We start from the raw sequence: 22,303 nt of genomic DNA on the forward strand, positions 1-22,303 counted from the left end.
CTTAATACTGCCGTTTTTGCTATTCAAACGGTATCAGAAGTGAGTCTACTTTGGTTATTTTCATTTGCTATTGTCATATAGTATTATATTTTGGGGTAACTCTTCCCATTCTAAAAGGATATTTTTGTATTTTTGGCTCAGAAACGGGTGGTTCAGGCAATAAGTGGTGTTAGTTCACGAACCTCTTGTCGACCTCTGTTCACGAGTCTGGGTATTTTGACATTGGCCTCCCAATATGTATATTCCTTATTGTCATTTCTTGTTAACAATATTAGTTTATTCCCAAGAATAAGCAGCTTTCACTCGGTTAATACTCGGCAGAAATCAAACCTGCATTTGGATCGGACTTCCTTAACTCTTGTGCAAAAAGGTGTGCAGTATACTGCTGCATCCATTTTCAATAAGCTGCCACTCAAATTCAAAAAATCTTAGCAGTAATCCACGCGCTGTCAAATTGAAACTGAAGAGTTTCCTCATGGGGTCACTCCTCCTATTCTGTCGAGGAGTTCCCTGAAAAATTAAGCTGATTTTTATTGTACTGCTGATAGCGTTTACTTAAACTTATGGACTGACCTTTTTAAGGTTCATGAACATTTATTTTTATCTGTTATTACGTTTATGTTGTATTGCATGTCTGACACATTCCATGACTTTGGAGATTTGCTCCTCAATTCGGTCCTACAGAACCTGACGAGTAAATAGAGATAAATAAAACACAAAATAGTACAAGAAAGTATGATATGCAAGTGAAAGAGCAGTCTGACACAAATCAGCTGAGACACTGACATAATTCATAAAAATTTTATATCAAAAGATGTTAAATAAACAAATCTGCAATAAGTGCAATTTACTGAATAATTTATAACTTTTGAACCAATGCACGTAAAGAGTAGAGCGAATACTCATTTTAAAGGTCTTGTTGAAACACGACGACTAACATACTTGTTTCATCTGCCACACAGTGGCTGTCATTATACACATTTCAACATCATTTGTTTGTGATATTTGTTTTTATCATGATATGTTATCTTTATTTATTATTAATTTTTGCATAGTTTTGCACATGTCTGTTTATCCTTTGTATATATGTGAATTCTGATCAGCACATCAGAAAAAGTGCTTCATACCTATATGGAAGATGGTGCCTTATAAAGAACTGTAACGTTGTTTAGTGGCACAAATGGATAAAAACTATTTACGCACTCTGCAAAGATAATTGCAAAGCAATGAAACACACTTCTGAGAAAACTGATGCAGCTACAAATTTGTGTCATAGATTTTATTTTACTTTTTAAATGAGAATTTGAGCATGTGTTTAGTGGTATATACAGAATTAAGACTGGTCTTCTATGTAAAAAGTTATGCAAAGAACTGGTAATCAATGGACAGCAGTTATGTGATGTAGCTTGGGGAATTTTGGATCAAGGGTATTTAAACGGAGCTGACACGAAGCTCCAGGACAGAGTTCTGAGCACCTTTGCCGATACTGGTCCTGTGTTGTTCAGTGTGACACTTTGGTGATACTTTTTGCAATTCCAGCACATATTGAACTTCGATAAATTTCATGTGTGTGTGCGCTAATGGAAGATATTTTCAGTATGGAATACAGTAGGGGCTCGTGTTTTTCACGCATTGTGTCTTTTGGTGCCTGTTTTTGTAAGCAAATAGGACTTTGCTGCAAAATCGTAGCTGTGGGACTATGTTTCCATTCGAGTGCTGCCATACTTAGCTGCTGAAGTGCTACTTTTCACTCTGTTTATTTTTGAACATTCCAAACTGTGTTTTGAGATACCAGTGGACTTAGTTTCTGATATAGTCAGGTTGGACTCTAATTATTTTCACCACATTTATGTGATTGATTCTGAAACAGTGCCACTGGATTTTCACTGTGTTTAAACCAGTTGTGACTTTGAATATTTTGTGTCATCAGACACTTTGTAATTCATGCTAGTGTCGAGTGAATTTTAGATCATAAGGATTAGGCATTGTTTTAATGAACTGATCGATTTTCTAAATATCAATCTATGCTCCTCAGTATTCAAGAGATTTTATTAAAATTTATAGCATGTTCAGTATTGCTATGGGGAACTAAAACAATAATTAAAATGGCACATAAGTGTTTGGAAGGTACCAACAGCGAATTTAGTTATGAATGAAAACTTGTGAATTTTAAGGAACTTAATGCATGCATTAAATTCATCATTTGACTTCAACCTCCTAGACTATACCCTGGTTAACTTTTGTATTTGTCGATCAGCAGCATCAAGAGTGTTTTATTTATGCAGTTTAACTGGTCGTAGGAAGGGTAGTAGATCATCCCCAAGTTAGACGAGAGCCAGAGAGCAAAAGCATTTGCAGCCGCATTTCATTCCGCTGACTGTCACATTGAGTTTGCACAGAAAGATTTAAGTGCTTGTTTTTCCAGGTCTTCGAGATGGGAACAGTAGACCAATAGTTTGAACATGGTTCAATGAACCATCTGCCAGACACTTCATTGTAAATTGTAGAGTAATCATGTAGATGTAGATCGTATATGTGATGCCCTCTCCCCTATTTCGTGATAATACCAATCAAGCTGTCCTCCTCTGGACTTTTTCGATGTCCTCCATCAATACTATCAGATAACAATCAACAGCGTCAGTAAACAGATAGGGATTAGTGATTATGATGACATTATAGTGATGTTGGTTACTAAAGCTGACAAATGCATCAAGAAGGCTAGGACAATGTTGTTGTTGTGATCTTCAGTCCTGAGACTGGTTTGATGCAGCTCTCCATGGTACTCTACCCTGTGCAAGCTTCTTCATCTCCCAGTACCTACTGCAGCCTACATCCTTCTGAATCTGGTTAATGTATTCATCTCTTGGTCTCCCTCTACGATTTTTACCCTCCATGCTGCCCTCCAATACTATACTGGTGATCCCTCGATATCTCAGAACATGTCCTACCACCGATCCCTTCTTATAGTCAAGTTGTGCCACAAGCTCCTATTCTCCCCAATTCTATTCAATACCTCCTCATTAGTTATGTGATCTACCCATCTAATCTTCAGCATTCTCCTGTAGCACCACATTTCAAAAGCTTCTATTCTCTTCTTGTCTAAACTATTTATTGTCCACGTTTCACTTCCATACATGGCTACGCTCCATACAAATACTTTCAGAAACGACTTCCTGACATTTAAATCTATACTCGATGTTAACAAATTTTTCTTCTTCAGAAATGCTTTCCTTGCCATTGCCAGTCAACATTTTACATCCTCTCTACTTTGACCATCATCAGTTATTTTTCTCCCCAAATAGCAAAATTCCTTTACTACTTTAAGTATCTCATTTTGTAATCTAATTCCCTCAGCACCACCTGATTTAAATCGACTACATTCCATTATCCTCATTTTGCTTTTGTTGATGTTCATCTTATACTCTCCTTTCAAGACACTGTCCATTCCGTTCAACTGCTCTTCCAAGTCCTTTGCTGTCTCTGACAGAATTACGTCATCGTCGAACCTCTAAGTTTTTATTTCTTCTCCATGGATTTTAATGCCTACACCGAACTTTTCTTTTGTTTCCTTTATTGCTTGCTCAATATACAGATTGAGTAACATCGTGGATAGGCTACAACCCTGTCTCACTCCCTACCCAACCACTGCTTCCCTTTCACAGAGGGTCTACGTGGACAAGGAAAAAACATTCCCGGATTTTTTCCGAATTTCCAGGGTAAAAATACACTTTTCCCGGGCGAAAATACACTTTTTCCGTGTTAAGTGACCGTATACTATTCCTTGGTACTGTAAAACTCATCAATCCTTTGAATGTTTATGGTTTTATATACCGAAGTAGAATTTCCTGCCACTTTGGAAAACGAAACTCAGGGGGAAAAAACACTTTTTGAAACACCTTTCATGTGCAGCAGTATGTACGCTGCATATTTTCGTATTACGAAGGTGTAAATTCGAATTCCACCAAATACCGCATGTTACTTTCTGAACCATTTAAGTCCAGATTGCGATGCGCTTTTGTAAGCCACGCATGACTCATGTCACGTGATCTCGCCAGCTGATGACAGCATAGGACACGTGATGTAGTCAGCCAATAGCAAAATCACTCTTAAGTAGCGCGAAAACACAAATAAGAAAAGTTAAAGGTTTAAATGAATATACATAGCATTCACATATAATATTGGTCTCCAAGATTCATAAGCTGGAAGAGAAGCTAAGCTTCCATATACGTATAATGTTGATCTTTTCTGCGCGTGATACATTTTAATATACATCACACAAATGTGCCAGTCAAATTTTTAATAACGACGTAAATTTGTTATCTTCTGAGCTCGAAATTCTTCTAAATGGCCATCCTCAAAGAGTTCATTTTTAAATCAGAGTCAAACGCTTTATTATTTAAGAAATTCATCGTACATTCTCGCACATAGTTCATCTTGCGTAAAAGGAAATTTGCTTTTAATGTATGTAATGCTTTACAAACCATCGTTCGCAATATTTTCCCGCTACCTGTTAGAAACACCATAGTTTCGTTTCAGCAGTTGCAAAAGAGAGCCAGATTAAAGTCGCCAACGCGCGATGACGCAGGAAGGCCATATGTTCGCATGCGTAAAACATTAAAAGATCTTACATTAGGTCATAAAAGAAACAAGACATCAAAGGATACTTCAAGAGCATCGGAATTTCATGAACCATACTAAAATGCATAATTCGGCTTAACGTGCACATTCGTATGTCCAGAGTCGGATGTAAATTTTCTTGGAGTACCAGTATTGTATTATCTCATGTTTGGTTCTTTATTATGGCATAATATCATACGAGCACTTGCAATCAGCGAACATTTGAAACCAGCCAACAGTGTGAAACTAAACAGCTCGTTTCAAATAAACTGACTGCCTCAGCAGAAAGGATTAATAAAAGCCAAATCTCTTTAGCAAACCGACAAAAATAACTTCATTGTTCTGCAAGGCGATTAATGCTTGACTGTCACAAAGGTGGAAATAAAATTTGAAACTAATGATATATTTTAGCCATCCGTAATTATGCGAGCGTATTTTAATTCATTTGATATATCCCGGTCACAAAAAACCGTTTTATCATTTAACGTGAGAGCGATAAATGAAGAGGAAACAACAAAATCACTAAACGTTAACACAGGTCACGTGGAGACGACCCATCTCCCCACCACAACTCAGACTGCTCTGTGCATCAGGCCCGGATTTACTGTATTTCCGAACCGGGCAATATTAGGTAGTGACGCCAAGCCACACTTCTGTAACAAGAAGCGGGAGAAGGTAATACTCCTATCCGAGTCAACTACGCATGCACAAGAGCCCGCCCGCAACTGCTCAAAGCGATCTAATTTGAACAGTTGTCACGTCACGCTCATCGGAGGCAATTTGTTGTTATGAAGCATTGCATAGTCTTCCAAAAGCCTTGGACACATTTTGCTGTTGGCAGACGCTTGTATGAGTACTGTGTTTTGTTGTTGTATACGGCGCATTTCCTTTGCAACTTCAGTTTATTTTACGCTTTTTTTCCTCTCTCCTTCATGTTTAGTTGCTACAGTGTTATTCTGCAGTAGCGGGGTACAGTAATATCCTTTGTTAAGAGAATTGGTTCTTACCATTCAAAATCACAAAAATTTAACTGAAAACTAAAACAATGAAAAATTCCCGGAATTGTAAACAATTCCCGGGTTTTCCCCGGTTTTCTCCCGGATAAAAAAATTCCCGGGTTTTTCCAGGATCTCCCGGTTGTCCCGGGTTGTATACACCCTGCTTTCATACCCCTCGACTCTTATAACTGCCATCTGCTTTCTGTACAAATTGTAAATAGCATTTCGCTCCCTGATTTTACCCCTGCCACCTTCAGAATTTGAAAGAGAGTATTCCAATCAACATTGTCAAAAGCTTTCTCTAAGTCTACAAATGCTAGAAACGTAGGTTTGCCTTTCCTTAATCTATTGACTAAGATAAGTCGTAGGGTCAGTATTGCCTCACGTGTTCCAACATTTCTACGGAATACAAACTGATCTTCTCCGAGGTCGGCTTCTATTAATTTTTCCATTCGTCTGTAAAGAATTCACATTAGTATTTTGCAGCGGTGACTTATTAAACTGATAGTTCGGCAATTTTCACATCTGCCAACACCTGCTTTCTTTGGGATTGGAATTATTATTATGCTTCTTGAAGTCTGAGGGTTTTTCACCTGTGTCGTACATCTTGCTCACCAGATGGTAAAGTTTTGTCAGGACTGGCTCTCCCAAGGCCGTCAGTAGTTCTAATGGAATATTGTCTACTCCCGGAGCCTTGTTTCGACTTAGGTCAAACTCTTCACGCAGTATCGTATCTCCCATTTCATCTTCATCTACATCCTCTTCCATTTCCATAATATTGTCCTCAAGTATATCGCCCTTGTATAGTCCCTCTATATGCTCCTTCCACCTTTCTACTTTCCCTTCTTTGCTTAGAACTGGGTTTCCATCTGAGCTCTTGACATTCATACAAGTGGTTCTCTTTTCTCCAAAGGTCTCTTTAATTTTCCTGTAGGCAGTATCTATCTTACCCCTAGTCAGACAAGCCTCTACATCCTTACATTTGTCCTCTAGCCATCCCTGCTTAGCCATTTTGCACTTACTGACGATCTCATTTTTGAGACGTTTGTATTCATTTTTGCCTGCTTCATTTACTGCATTTTTATATTTTCTCCTTTCATCAATTAAATTCAATATTTCTTCTGTTATCCAAGGGTTTCTACTAGCCCTCGTCTTTTTATCTTTGATCCTCTGCTACCCTCATTACTTCATCCCTCAAAGCTACCCATTCTTCTTCTACTGTATTTCTATCCCCCATTCCTGTCAATTGTTCCCTTATGCTCTCCCTGAAACTCAGTACAACCTCTGGTTTAGTCAGTTTATCCAGGTCCCATCTCCTTAAATTCCCACCTTTTTGCAGTTTCTTCAGTTTTTATCTACAGTTCGTAACCAATAGATTGTGGTCAGAGTCAACATCTGCCCCTGGAAATGTCTTACAATTTAAAACCTGGTTCCTAAATCTCTATCTTACCATTATATAATCTATCTGATACCTTTTAGTATCTCCAGGGTTCTTCCATGTATACAACCTTCTTTCATGATTCTTAAACCAAGTGTTAGCTATGATTAAGTTATGCTCTGCACAAAATTCTACCAGACGGCTTCCTCTTTCATTTCTTACCCTCAATCCATATTCACCTACTATGTTTCCTTCTCTCCCTTTTCCTACTCTTGAATTCCAGTCACCCATGACTATTAAATTTTCGTCTCCCTTCACCACCTGTATAATTTCTTTTGTTTCATCATACATTTCATCAATTTCTTCGTCATCTGCAGAGCTAGTTGGCATATAAACTTGCACTACTGTAGTAGGTGTGGGCTTCGTGTCTATCTTGGCCACAATAATGCATTCACTATGCCGTTTGTAGTAGCTTACCCACATTCCTATTTTCCTATTCATTATTAAACCTACTCCTGCATTACCCCTATTTGATTTTGTATTTATAACCCTGTATTCACCTGACCAAAAGTCTTGTTCCTCCTTCCACCGAACTTCACTAATTCCCACTATATCTAACTTTAACCCTATCCATTTCCCTTTTTAAATTTTCTAATCTACCTGCCCATTTAAGGGATCTGACATTCCACGCTCCGATCCGTAGAACGCCAGTTTTCTTTCTACTGATAACAACGTCCTAGGACAATATTTATGCCAAAAAAGCAGATAAGCATTTGTTAGCATCCAACTTAGACAATGAATGGACATAAGTTAGTTCCAATATGATGAATGCTGAGGAATTGTGGACCAAGTTTAACCTGATTGTACACAAATAAGTGGATTCAGGGCAGAAAGGACGCAGTGTGGTTTAATAATCAAATTTGGAAAATGCTTAGGAAACAGCAATTATTGCACTCTTGATTTAAAAAATGCACAAATATCAATGGGCAAAAGTTTGTAGAAATTTGTGTGTTTGGTAGATGATCAATGTGCAAAGCATACAACAACTTCCCCCATCATACCTTAGTGAAAGATCTTGCTGACAACCAGAGAAAATTTTGGTCATATGCAAAATCCATCACTAAGCAGGTTTAAACTTCTATCCAGTCACTCGTTGACCAGCTTGGTGTGGTAATAGAAGACATCACAAGGCAAGCTGAAACTTTAAATTTCACACTCAAGACATCATTCACGCAGAAGGTTCATACAAAAATACCGTCATTTGACTGTCGCACAGGTTTCCGCATGGAGGACAGAGAATAAATAGGCATCCCTATCACAGAGTAGCAACTGAAACAGTTGAAAGCAAACAAATTGTTATGGAATCCCAATTCAGTTTTACAGACAGTACTCTGCTGCACTGGCCCCTTACCTGGCATGCATTTATCATGTATCTTTAATCCAATGAAAAGTCCCAAGTGATTGGAAAAAGAGTGCAGGTGAGTCCTGTATATATGAGTGGTAAAAGAATGCACCTGCATAATTACAGGCCAACATCCTTAATATGCTGCAGAATTCTTGAAAACATTCTAAGCTTGAATATAATAAAGTTCCTTGAGACAGAAAAGCTTCTGTCCACAAAACAGCATGGATAAAGAAAACATAGCTCAGGTGAAACTTTACATGACATCCTGCAAACCGTGTAGGTAGGTTAACTGGAAGATTCCATTTTATTTTATTTATTTACACATCAAGTTCCATAGGACCAAATTGAGGAGCAAATCTCCAAGGCCATGGAACGTGTCAGTACATTAAATTACAACATAAAAGTAATAACAGATAAAAATAAATGTTCATGAACTTGAAAAAATCAGTTCATAAGTTTAAGTAAATGCTATTAGCAATACAATAAGAATCAGCTTAATTTTTCAGGGAACTCCTTGACAGACTAGAAGGAGTGACCCATGAGGAAACTCCTCAATTTCGATTTGAAAGTGCGAATTTACTGCTAAGATTTTTTAATTCTAGTGGTAGCTTATTGAAAATGGATACCGCAGTATACTGCACACCGTTTTGCACAAGAGTTAAGGAAGTCCAATCCAAATGCAGGTTTGATTTCTGCCAATTATTAACCGAATGAAAGCTGCTTATTCTTGGGAATAAACTAATGTTGCTAACAAGAAATGACAATAAGGAATATACATATTGAGAGGCCAATGTCAAAATACCCAGACTCGTGAACAGAGGTAGACAAGAGGTTCATGAACTAACACCACTTATTGCCCGAACCACCCGTTTCCGAGCCAAAAATATCCTTGTAGAATGGGAAGACTTACCCCAAAATATAATACCATACGATATAAGTGAATGAAAATAAGCAAGGTAGACTAATTTTTGCGTCAAAGTTTCACTCACTTTTGATACCATTCGAATAGTATAAAAGGCAGTATTAAGTCTTTGAACAAGATCCTGAACGTGGGCTTTCCACGACACCTTACTGTCTATCTGAACACCTAGAAATTTGAACTGTTAGGTTTCACTAATCATATGCCCGTTCTGTGAAATTAAAACGTCAGTTTTTGTTGAATTGTGTGTTAGAAACTGTAAAAACTGAGTCTTACTGTGATTTAACGTTAGTTTATTTTCTACAAGCCATGAACTGAGGTCATATACTGCACTATTTGAAGCTGAGCCAATGTTCAGCTACTACCAAGCTAGTGTCACCAGTGAACAGAAATATTTTAGAGTTACTCGTAATACTAGAGGGCATATCATTTATATAAATAAGAAACAGGAATGGCCCCAACACTGATCCCTACAGCAGTACCCCCACTAGCAGTACCCCACTCAGATCCCACATCACAGCCGTTATCAACATTGTGAATAATGACCTTTTGCTGCCTGTTGCTAAAGTAAGAGGTGAACCAATTGTGAGCTACTCCCCGTATTCCGTAATGGTCCAACTTCTGGAGCAATATTTTGTGATCAACACAATCAAATGCCTTAGTTAAATCAAAAAATATGCCAAGCGCTCGAAATTTTTTGTTTAGCCCATCCAGTACCTCGCAGAGGAAAGAGAATATAGCATTTTCAGTTGTTAAACGACTTCTAAAGCCGAACTGTACATTTGATAGCAAATCATATGATATAAAATGATCAATTATCCTATCCTTATATATCTAAAAACAAAGATGATGTGACTTACCAAATCAAAGTGCTGGCAGGTCGACAGACACACAAACAAACACAAACATACACACAAAATTCAAGCTTTCGCAACAAACTGTTGCCTCATCAGGAAAGAAGGAAGGAGAGGGAAAGACGAAAGGATGTGGCTTTTAAGGGAGAGGGTAAGGCGTCATTCCAATCCCGGGAGCGGAAAGACTTACCTTAGGGGGAAAAAAGGACGGGTATACACTCGCGCACACACACACATATCCATCCACACATATACAGACACAAGCAGACATATTTTTCAGCTTTTCAATAACTTTTGCAAACACTGATGGCATAGAAATAGGTCTGAAATTACCTACATTATCCCTTTCTCCCTTTTTATAAAGCGGCTTTACTACTGCGTTCTTTAATTGCTCAGGAAACTGGCCATTCCTAAAGGAAAAATTACAAATATGGCTAAATACAGGGCTAACATAATATTCTGCTAGACACTCCATCATAACCATGAAAGTTCTTAGTCTTCAGAGATTTAATTATTGAATCAATTTCCCTCTTGCCTGTATCACTGGAGTATTTCAGACATCCATCTCGGAAAGGCATTTGCCAAGAAAGTTATATGATTTCCTGTAGAAACTAAATTTTTATTTAATTCACCAGCAATGCTCAGAAAATGATTGTTGAATATAGTACACATATCTGATTTATCAGTAACAGAAATATTATTCCTGTGAACTGACTTTATACCGTCAACCTTGTGCTGCTGACCAGACACTTCCTTCACAACAGACCATATGGTTTTAATTTTAATCCTGTGAATTAGCTATTCTATTTGCATACCACACAGTCTTTGCCTTCCTAATAACATTTTTAAGCATCTTACAATACTGTTTGTAATGGGCTACTGTAGCTTGATTGTGACTACTAACATTTTGATATAATTACCACCCGGGCTGCCCATTAATGCTAGTACTTGGTTTAGAATGTTCTAATGGAAAGCAACTCTAAGAGCATGAGAAATGTATTATTGATAGCATTGTAATTATCATCTATATTATCGGCACTATAAACATCCTCCCACTCTTGTTCCTCGACAGGTTTTAAAAAACTCTCTATTGCTGTTGGATTAACTTTCCTACATACCTTGTAATTAAATATGACATTGGTTTGAGTACAAAAGCCTTTTAGTGTTAAAATTTGTGCATAATGGTCTGAAAGGCAATTCACGCTTTTACTAACAGAATGCCCATCTAGTAATGAATAATGAATAAAAATATTGTCTATGGCTGTGCTACTGTTCCCCTGCACCCTAGTTGAAAAAACACAGTTCGCATCAGATCATATGAATTTAGGAGATCTACCAACATCCTTTTTCTTGCACAATCATATACAAAATTAATATTGAAGTTGCCACATATAACTACTTTCTGGTACTTCCTACAAAGTGAATCAAGAACCCTCTCTAGCTTGAGCAAAAATGCTCTGAAGTCGGAGTTAAGGGACCTATAAACAACAACAATTAGAAGTTTAGTTTCACTAAATTCAACTAACGCTGCACAACTTTCAAATATCTGTTCAGTGCAGTGTTGTGATACGTCTATGGACTCAAATGGATTACAGTTTTTTACGTACAGAGCTACTCCCCCACCCCGCAAGGAACTCCTTGAGAAACAGCCAGCTAAGCTTGGTAATGGAATTCCAAAAAGCATTTGACAAGGTGCCACACTGTAAATGGATTAGGTTCCCAGGTATGAGAGAGGCTCGAAGACTTTTTAAGTAACAGAACCTAGTACATTGTCCTAAACAGCGAGCGTTTATCAGTGTCGTCAGGAGAGCCCCAGGGAAGTGAGATAAGACAGCTCTTACTCTCTATAGATGTAAAGATCTGATGGACGGGCTAAAAAGCAATTTATGGTAGTTCGCTGATGAGGCTGTGGTGTACAGAAAGGTGTCATTATTGAGTAACTGTGTAGAAGGATACAAGGTGATGTAGACAGAATTTGTAGTTGGTGTGACGTGTGGCAGCTTGCTCCAAATGTAGAAATATATAAATTAATGCAAAGCAACAGGAAAGGAAAAATTCTGCAACATTCGAATATGGCAGTAGCAGTGTGCTGCCTGACACAACCATATAAATTAAATATTTAGGTGTAATGTTAGAAAGTAATATGTAATGGAATGACCATGTCAGGTTCGTAGTAGGGAAGGCAAATGGACAACTTTGTTTCACTGGGAGAATTTTGGAAAAGTGTAGCTAATCTGTAAAGGAGACAGCATATAGAACCACAGTGCAAACCATTCTTGAGTACTGCTCGACTGTTTGCGATCCCCACTATCTGCATTCCCTTCCTGACTGCATCTAGTGTATTTATCATTGTCAAATGTGATATTGTTTTTTCAAAGTGCTCACACATTGCACCCTGTATTTATCTATATGGATGTAGAAAACAGCCTAAAGACCACATCCTGACTGGCTGGCACACAAGGCCCCACCATTAATCTGTGAGGCAGATTCAATTCAGGACTGGCGGGCCTCAACATGTCCCTGAAGTCAGCACTTTAACACGTACGGCTATCTGTCACCTACCTAGTATTTCTAATTTATCTAAATCAAAAAAATGGAAACTCCGGGCTGGAATATCAACAATAATGGGAAAAGGATAGGTTTCTGCTTGTCATAAAGATAATCGGCTGAGCTGTAGACAGGCGTAACAAAATGACTGTTACACGTTTAGCTTTCAGCCAAAGCAGATAAGAAAGAAAACACACACACACACACACACACACACACACACACACACACACGTATGTATATTCCCATAAGCAAGCACACCGCACCACACATGATCATTAACTCCGGCAGCTGCTTGCTTGCTTGCTTACTTATGTGAAGATGATGTGTGTGTGTTCCTTTTCTGAAGAAGGCTTTGACCAAAAGCTAAATGTGTAACACTCTTTTATTGTGCCTGTCTGCAGCTCAATGTCTCATTTTTATGGCAAGTAGCAATCTATCGTTCTCCTAACAATGTTACTTTATCTAAATTGTAGTTTAAGACTTGACATTTGCTTGCATAGCAGTGGAAATTATTAACTAAGCTTACATTGGAGGATTGAAGAATGGTATTAGAGTCAATAGCCTTGCCTTTGGTGATGGTTTGGCTTTTCTGTCAAGAAAAAAGGAAACAACTGTGGAACAGATAAACATTGTGAAGGAAAACACAGAAAAACCTAGCCTTCACATTTCTTTCAAGAAAACTAAGTATATAAATCAACCAACATCCAACCAGTACTCCATCACTTAACAACAGAGTAAAGTAAAAAAAAGAAAACATGGACACTTTCAGTGGAAGAGAAGCCAAGAGCAGATTAGAGAAGATGGCTGCTACTTGTTGTAAGATACGTGTCCTTCACAAGAAAAAGGCAATTTAAAGAAAAACTTAACTCAGGCACTGTAACACAGAGAGAGGTCAAAAACCAAATGTCTCTACATAGGTGAATTCCTCATAAAGATAGGACAGATGGACTGAGAGAAGTCGAAAAAACTGAATGCAAGATGCAAGATCCTTTGGAAAATAATTGGTCCTAGGGTAACAGATGGAAAGTACAGACTTTGAAGAAGTAAGGAGTTATACAGGGATAATGAATGGCTGATTGAATCTATAAGGAAAAGATGACTGAAGTTCTATGAACATATGTTCAGAACAGATACAACCCGACCAATGAAACATGAAGGACGTCAGGAACAGAGAAGTGAATGAGGACATCGTTAACTGTGAAAGAACAGATCACTGATTAAAAACTTTAAAAAAAATAAAATAAAATAAAGGAGAGAGAGAGAGAGAGAGAGAGAGAGAGAGAGAGAGAGAGAGAGACGTTCCCATTTCATGTATCCTCTGTAGCAGCTTTTTCCAAACCTTATTGTTGGATTGTCTCCCCAAACTATTTAAATTTTTTAACTTTCTATTTTTGGCCATTATCTGTTTTCAGAAATTTCGGCACACCTTTAATGTTTCTTAAAAATTTGGATTTTTCTGCAGAAATTCTTGAGTCAGTCTCTTGCTGCCAATTCTTTCTAAAAAGATTAACTTCTGTTGTTATAACAGATGTCACATCTTCAGCAAATTCATCTGCAAATGTGAGTCATTCTAGTTTCTTCTTCCAACTTTATTGGTGAAATCTTATTTACTCAGCTTTTTATTCCTAATTATCAGTTTCTTCTAGAATACAATTAAAATGAATTAGGCACATACCATCATCTTGCTGTACACCTATGTTTATTTTGAAGGGCTATGAGATTTAGATTAGCCAATTTAGGCTTTACACCAAATTCTTAGATTATATTATCTAGAATTTCTGTGTCAACATAATCAAAAACCTTTTTTAAAATGACAAACATTACTACACTACGTTCTGAATTCAGTAATCTGTGGCGAATGATTAACATCAGATTAAATATTTGTTCCTTATCTGCCCTTCTAAAAGCCACCTTGATATTCTCTTAAGGGGGTAAGACATCAAACGGGCCGACTTGGAACAGGAGAGGCACCACACGACATTTTAATTTCCACTGTCTATACTTTTACAAATAAATTCATAAAACTTTGTCAACGTCACCAGAAGGGATTCAGAATTCACACTCTTAGCAATGTAAGTTCAAAAATATAACAAAATAATTTATTTTTTTTTTACATGTGAAATTTCATCATTTTTTCACTTACTATTGGCTGCATTTGTTACTATAGGTACACTTTTCTTCATAAGTAAGAGAGCTTCTTCGATGAAGTTAGCACAGCATACAAACCCTACTTACAGCTGTATGAAACTCTAGAATTTATTTAATTAATGAAAAAATGAATGAGCTGTTACATTTTAAATTTCATGTTTAGAAAAAACTCGAATTTTATGGTTAATTATCTCAATTTTTACCACAGTTTTTAATAGATTTGGAAAATTCTAGAGTTTTATACACCTGTAAGTATGGTTTGTATGCTGTGCAAAATTCATCAAAGTATCTCTCTGACTTATAAAGAAAAGTGTACCTATAGCAACAAATGCAGCCAATAGTAAGTGAAAAAATGATGAAATTTTACACGTAAAAAAAAAAATTATTTTGTTATATTTTTGAACTTACATTGCTAAGAGTGTGAATTCTGAATCCCTCCTGGTCTTGTTGACAAAGTTTTATGAATTTATTTGTAAAAGTATAGACAGTGGAAATTAAAATTTCGTGTGGTGCCTCTCCTGCTCCAAGTCGGCCCGTTTGATGTCCTACCCCCCTTAAATGACTGTCCAGTGGTGTTTCTGCTTCTGTTCAGTACAAGCTTGGAAAATATTTTATATGCAACTGATAGCAAAGAAATTTCTCTGTAGTAGTTAATATCTTTTTTATTGCCTTTTTATGCAGTGGACGTATAAGATAATCTTCCACTCTCCGAGATTTTTTCCGTTTTTCAGATACTAATTTTAGCTCACTCTTTTTTTGTAGTGACCATTTCAAAAGTGCTGCTGTAATACTGTCTTCTCCACTATCTTTATTGTTTTTTACGGCTTTAATTACTTCTACCATTTCTCTAATGGACTTAGGTAAGTCATATAGATTTTCATCAGTATTTGAGAATTCCAGCTTATTGGTCAGTTCTGCCTGGACAATTAAGAACCCGATAAAAACATTGGCAAATATTTCAGAATTTCCAATGTTGATCATGCCAAGTCTGTCACTTTAATCAAATGGGCACTTGGGGTTTGGTAACCTTTCAATCTGCCCTTAAATATCTGATAATCTAGGGAATTATTTTTTGAAAAGTTGTCCTCAATTTCCTTAAGTTTCCTGTTTTCAAGATGTCTTTTAGTTATTCTAATTATCCTTACTGTTTCCTTTCTTTGAAATTGCTCATAGTATTTAGTTTTCATTTTCAGTTTTGAATGACCCAAATGTTTTTGTACAGCATTATTACTTTCTTTAGGTAATTCTTGACAACTCACATTTTTAACTATTTTAATTTGTCTTGATATTTATGAACTGATTCTTCTTTTGTAGTCAGTCAGTCTGAATGAGATTTTTAGTTTACATTTAATTTTTATTTATTTATTTTTGTGTTTCATTAGACAGACATTTTGTGGCTATGCTACTGTATTTGTTTCCAGTGTTTCTCTTTTCTCTCTTGGGTCCATGCATATCTTCACTTTTGGCTTTTCCCTGAAATCTCTGTGTGTTTGTAGCAGGTGATTCTCCTGGTTATCTGCAGCAGAAATTTTCAGTTCTCAGAAATATTTTTTAACTTCAGTGAAGCATTCCTCTTTGCGCTTCTTATTTTGAAAGTAAGTTAGTATCCTTTTACAGATCATTCCTAGGCTCTTTTGTGTCACATGGCCATAACAGGCAATCCTCCCCTTCCATATCATGACAGTTAGCTTCTCAACTTGCTATTATGTACTTTGCAGACATGACACCTACTGTATTCTCTGTTTTCTTTGATGGGGCCCATGATCTCTCTCGAAATCTTTCTTCCATTGGCTTCAAGTTTCTCCATTAGACCTTTCTTGTTCAATGTAAAAGTTTCTGACACATATAAAGCCTCTGGTCACGTAACAGTGCAGTAGCGTCTAATTTTGGTGTTTAAGAATATTTATGTCTTCAGTGTAGACGCCTTTAGTTAGTTGTACACCATTTCCATTCTGTTAATGTGTCACAGGGAAGCTTCGTTCTCTCATACATCAGGCTTTATCCATTCACCTAGGTATATATCAAACAATGGAAACTCCAGGAAGGAATATCAACAATACAGGAAAAGACAGACTGCTGTTTACCGTAAAGAAGACACATCAAGTCGCAGACAGGCACAGTTAAAAGACACCTATATATAGCTTTCAGCCACCGTCTTCATCAATGAGAGATTGAGGGGGGAGGGGGGGGGGGGGGGGCAAGCATACCTCACGCACACACGAGCACCAACTCCAGCCAGAATGCAACATCATATCATATGGGATACAAGCCCTCCTAAATTGGTGTTCTGTTGCCCACACAACCTCCACAACAACCTAGTCCATCCCTATGCAACTCCCAATCTCAACCCCCTTGCCACAAGCATCATATCTGCGGTAGACCCAGGTTCAAAAACTGACCAACCCACTGACCCAGCACTTTCTATTCCAATCCTGTCACAGGTTTATCCTACCACATCAAGGGCCAAGCCACATGTCAGAGCATCCATCTCATTTACTAGCTCTGCTTCAATCACTGCACAGCTTTTTGTATTGGTATGACTACCAACCAGCTGACCATCAGGATGAACGGCCACAGCCAAACTGTGGCCAAGAGCAACATAAATCACCATGTGGTACAACATGCAACTCAACATAACACATCTTATTTCAATGGCTGCTCACTACCTGAGCCATCTGGATCCTTGCCTCCACCACCTCCCATAATTATCCTGGCCTCAAGCTATGGCAACATACTGTCCCCACACCCTCCACCCTACAGCTTCCACCTCCTCTCTATTATCATCTCCTACCCAGTTTATTTGCAGCCCTCTGCTGACGAACCTGCCTGTCTTTCTCTACTTCTCTCCTTTTTTCTATTTTTTTTACCCACCTCCCTGCCTCAAAACCTCATGATGCTGCACCTGGTGGCAGTCTAGTCCCTGCACACTCCACCAGACAGCATTCATCTCTCTCCCCACCCGTACACTACTATCCCTTCCCTTTCCCCGCCCCCTCCATATTGTTGCTTGCATCCCTTGTGATGTTGCATTCCGGCCCAAGATGCTAGAGCTGGTGGTTATGTGTGCGTGAGGTGAGCTTACGTACGTACGTAAGTACGTACATATACGCGCGCGCGCGTGTGTGCGTGTGTGTGTGTGTGTGTGTGTGTGTGTGTGTGTGTGTGTGTGTGTGGGCGTGCGCGCGTTTACTGACGAAGGATGTGGCCGAAAGCTATGTGCGAGTATATTTTAGTTGCATCAGTCCGCAATCTGACGTGTCTTCTTCACGGTAAGTAGCAATCTTTTTCCTATACAAAATTGTTAAGGCTTTCGTGGCCACTTGTTGACAAACTGCCTATTGGCTTCTGTCTCGGGTTCTTCACCCTCCATTGCCGGTATTTAAATCTTTTTGCCTGCTTAATGTTTTGCAGTCCAGTTTCCAGTTCCCTTGGCACTGATTTTATGTCTGTCATAAATTGTGTCTTCTCAAATGAGTTTTGGAGCCCAAGCTTCCATATCCATATCATCATCATCATCTTAACCTGATTTCTAAATATTTTTCATCTAGAAACTTTACTGGCTACATCCAAGAAGGACCAAAATAATACTGTAGGCATAGGTGCTACTTAGGACAACAGTAGATGCTACATCCTGGTGCTGATTTTTTACCGAGACTTACAGATCACCCATCAGATACTGATGGTGTTGAAAGTGGACACCACAGTTTTATGGTGATTTAAGTGCCAAATGAGAAAGAGAGTCTAAAGTCTCCTCCAAAAATTGGAAGAATAATGCTAATAATATGCTCGGAATGCATGGGCACATGTACACTGGATACACAAGAAACTGAAGTGGCCAAATTATTATTCCAAGTGTGCCACAAAAATCAGGTCCAACGTGTACTCCCAACTTGTATCACAAATGTTTTAAAAAAAAATGTCACAAATTTTCTGCTGATGACATGCAAGAAGCGTTTCAAACATTCTGGAAAACAGTGTCATCTGATCAGAGGAATACCTACACAACCAGTCTTGTGAAAATTATTACAATCAAATATCCTGACACAGCATAAAATCCATATTTACTGCTAAAAGCAGTATATTCTAAAAAGAAATTGGCTATTCGTAACTTTGTAATGAACAGTCTAGGAGGTAATGATGCAGTGAGCCGCTGGTTAGAAGAGGCTTAAGGCAAGTTAGTTGCAACAAGTTTTGTCTTGTTTGTCATGAACATACTGTCTAGAACGATTAAGTAAACTCCTGTCCAAGTCATTTTGCATTCTCACAGCTGTACGTATTAGAATATGAATTGTTATTAGCAAATTATGTCCTAACTTTAGCAATTACTTCAAGAGAATTGATTTAGCAAGGTGTTTGGATAAAGAAGAAACTTAGATGGAATGGGACTTAATATACAGTTACACTGAGGGCTAGGGTGAGGGTGTCACTTAAATGATAGGCCTTGATATTTAGTATTTCGAGGGGTGAGAAAGAACCTTAAGAAGGTCACTAACTAGATTACTTCTTTCTCACTAACTATCTGATGGAAAGTTGGTGGCTTTATGACTGAAGTATACCAAAAGGGGCTGCAAGCTGCAAAAAACTGAGCCTACTGTTACAGACCAGGGAGCATTACCTTACAATCTGTATGCTATTATTTACAATGACATCATCAGTAGAGTGGCAACAGCAGCATCAAAAGAAGAAGAAGAAGAAGAAGAAGAAGAAGAAGAAGAAGAAGAAGAAGAAGAAGAGGAATTGTAGAAAGAAAATAGTGTGACAATACTAATAGTGGAGAATGAACTGCTGTAAATGAAAGAGGCAAGAAATGTCATAAAAATGCTGAACAGAGGAAAGGCTGAACGAATAGATGGCATACCTACAGAGATGTTGGAAGAGGGAAGAGATATCCCACAAGCAAGAGTCTACCCCCTAATCTGTTTAATTTGGAGGAGAGGAAGCATCCCAGCAGAATAAAGCAGTCTCTCATCTGCCCAACACTTAAGAAAAAGAGACCCAATGAAGAACGCTGTTCTGAGACAGAAGTTTGGACCAGTAAAGGAGATGACTGGCGAAAAAGGAAAAACCATGAATTGTAGCAGCTGAAATCAGTAGACAACTTGGCTGTGATTAAAGACAGGAGGCTGAAGTGGTATCGGCACATAGGTCAACAAGGCCAGATCACCAGGCAGGGAGTGGAAGAAGACATCAGAGACAATAGGTTGAGGGGAAGACAATGACGGAGACAGACTGATAAGATCTGAGTACTATGGGACTAGCTGGAGAAGAATACATGGACCAAAGAAATGCAGCAGGAGGACTGGCAAAGCCAAGGACCAACTGCAGTTTGTGTGTCCAACCTAGTAAGAACGTATGTTCTTGTTATTTAATTTTCCCTACAAAGAACATTGTAAAAGTGATAAGATATGCAACACACTACAACAAATGAAAAGTGCATAAACAAAATACCCTGCAACAATTTGACACATAGTTGAGGAATGCCTTGTTAGAAAGTACCACAGCCCGACTGCCCATTTCCTGGATCCGACTGACCGGAGGGGGGAGGGGGGGGGTTGATATCAGTAATATGGACATACATTTGTGATGTGCATCTTACTCTGTTATACCCTGACTAACGCTTATGTGTCTTTATTTATACTTTTTCTGGATATTTGTGATATTCCTGTAACTTTTATTTGTATTATTCTTGCACATTTACAAATTTATGTACTTTACTTGTCTCCTTACTAAATTGTGATTTATGCCGTGTGCTAAAGAGTCAGCTGTAGTTATCATCCGTACAGAAAACAATACAGAGCAACACATACATACAGAGCAGCACATCCATGCACTGTGCGACCTCCTTATCTCAACATTTCACACACACAAAGGAGTCACAAATACAAAAAGATTTCTACAGGTATCATATTATCTTTTATTATATTTTACCTTCTTGCAAGGTGGTGGCACCTGATTATCTTCCACGCCATCTTCTCTGCTTTCCCCAGTTGCATCTCCTTCCTAGCAAACACACAACCCAGAACACATTACACGACTATATTTCAAGCTGTATGAAACTATTATTTCTTTTCAGGCCCTGAAAAACAACAGCTGGGTAACTAAGGAATAACTGAAGGAGTACAGGTAACAACTCTTCATATAGTTTAAGTGCTTGAGTCACTAATACACACAAGAACAAGATTGAGAATGTCGCTGAGCTTTCAGAATAAGTCCTTCTTCAAACACACACACACACACACACACACACACACACACCTGCAGGTTCCACTATCCCAGACAACAACAATGTGCCAGCTCTGCAGCTTGTATGAAGTGAATGGATGTGTAGAGTGTAATGGGTGAGAAAATATGTTTATTTCTGTGCAAGATGACAACTAGTCACACAAATGACCCATACCCCTTGCTGCAGTTTTGGTTATTTATCATTGTGCTCAGGTTTGAGGACTGTCCTATCCGTAATTCTTCCGTAACTGCCAAGGTAGTGTACTTTTGCCCACTTGATCTACAAAATATCCTAGTTCTTCCTTAGGCCACACTTACTCCCAACTCCTTGACATGTGGGTCATGCTCCAAGGAAAATGCTAGTGTAAGACCTATCCAGTGAATCCTCCCACTAAAAGCTACCACTATCCAGACCCAGGTATATACTATTCTATCAGAGGCAACATCACTTATGAAAACAGTCATATCATACATCAGCTCTGCTGTTACTTCAGCACAATAACCAACCAGTTATCCACCACCAGCACAATAACCAACCAGTTATCCACCACCACAAATGGCCACCGCCAAGCTGTGACCAACAGCAGAATTATCCACCCACTGGAGGAACATGCAGCTGAGCTCAACAGGCTCAGTTTCACTGGCTACTTGACGACTCGTACCATCTGGGCCCTTCCCCCAAATACTAGCTCCTCTGAATTACTTACATGGGGATTGTCCTTTCAACACATCCTTTGATCCCACAATTCTCGTGGCCTCAATCTTTGTTGGCCTATCTCACATCCACCTTCACCCTTGTTCCCTTGACCCAATTTCACTCACTCTGAAGCCACACACTCCCCTCCACTATGTCCCTCTTGGTTCTGTCTCCTCCTCCCAGTCTACATCATGTTATGCCAGCACGAGTGGCCGGCATTCTCAAACAATTATTATCTATTGCTCAAGAGTGACTGGAACTGAGCTCTAACTAGTGGAGGCTATGTGTACTTGTTGAAGCACTGTCCAATGGTCTGACCACAGTCATTTTTGACATGCCTTTGAAATTGCTATCTGCAGTCCCCTGCCTGTCTGCCCTAGTTTGTAATTTTGTTTGTTTCAATACTATATATATTCTGCTGTAAATGTATGGTCCCTGATGCTGTGAGTGGGTCCTGTTGTCTTTGGTTGATCAGAGACACATACATTAATTTTCTTGGCCAGTCTGAATGCACC

The 22,303-nt window shown here is 38.4% G+C and overlaps 1 protein-coding gene across 2 annotated transcripts in view; it reads right to left on the reverse strand.

Annotated features, from left to right (window-relative positions):
* Nucleotides 1–22,303, reverse strand: part of LOC124605312 (nucleoprotein TPR-like) — a 404,625-nt gene that overhangs the window by 116,483 nt on the left and 265,839 nt on the right. For both annotated transcript variants that reach the window (XM_047136896.1, XM_047136895.1), the window contains exon 18: nt 20,798–20,869. In XM_047136896.1, the coding sequence (XP_046992852.1) occupies nt 20,798–20,869 (72 nt within the window). The remainder of the gene's footprint in view (nt 1–20,797; nt 20,870–22,303) is intronic.

This window comes from Schistocerca americana, chromosome 3, assembly GCF_021461395.2.
Source record: "Schistocerca americana isolate TAMUIC-IGC-003095 chromosome 3, iqSchAmer2.1, whole genome shotgun sequence".
NCBI lineage: Eukaryota > Metazoa > Arthropoda > Insecta > Orthoptera > Acrididae > Schistocerca > Schistocerca americana.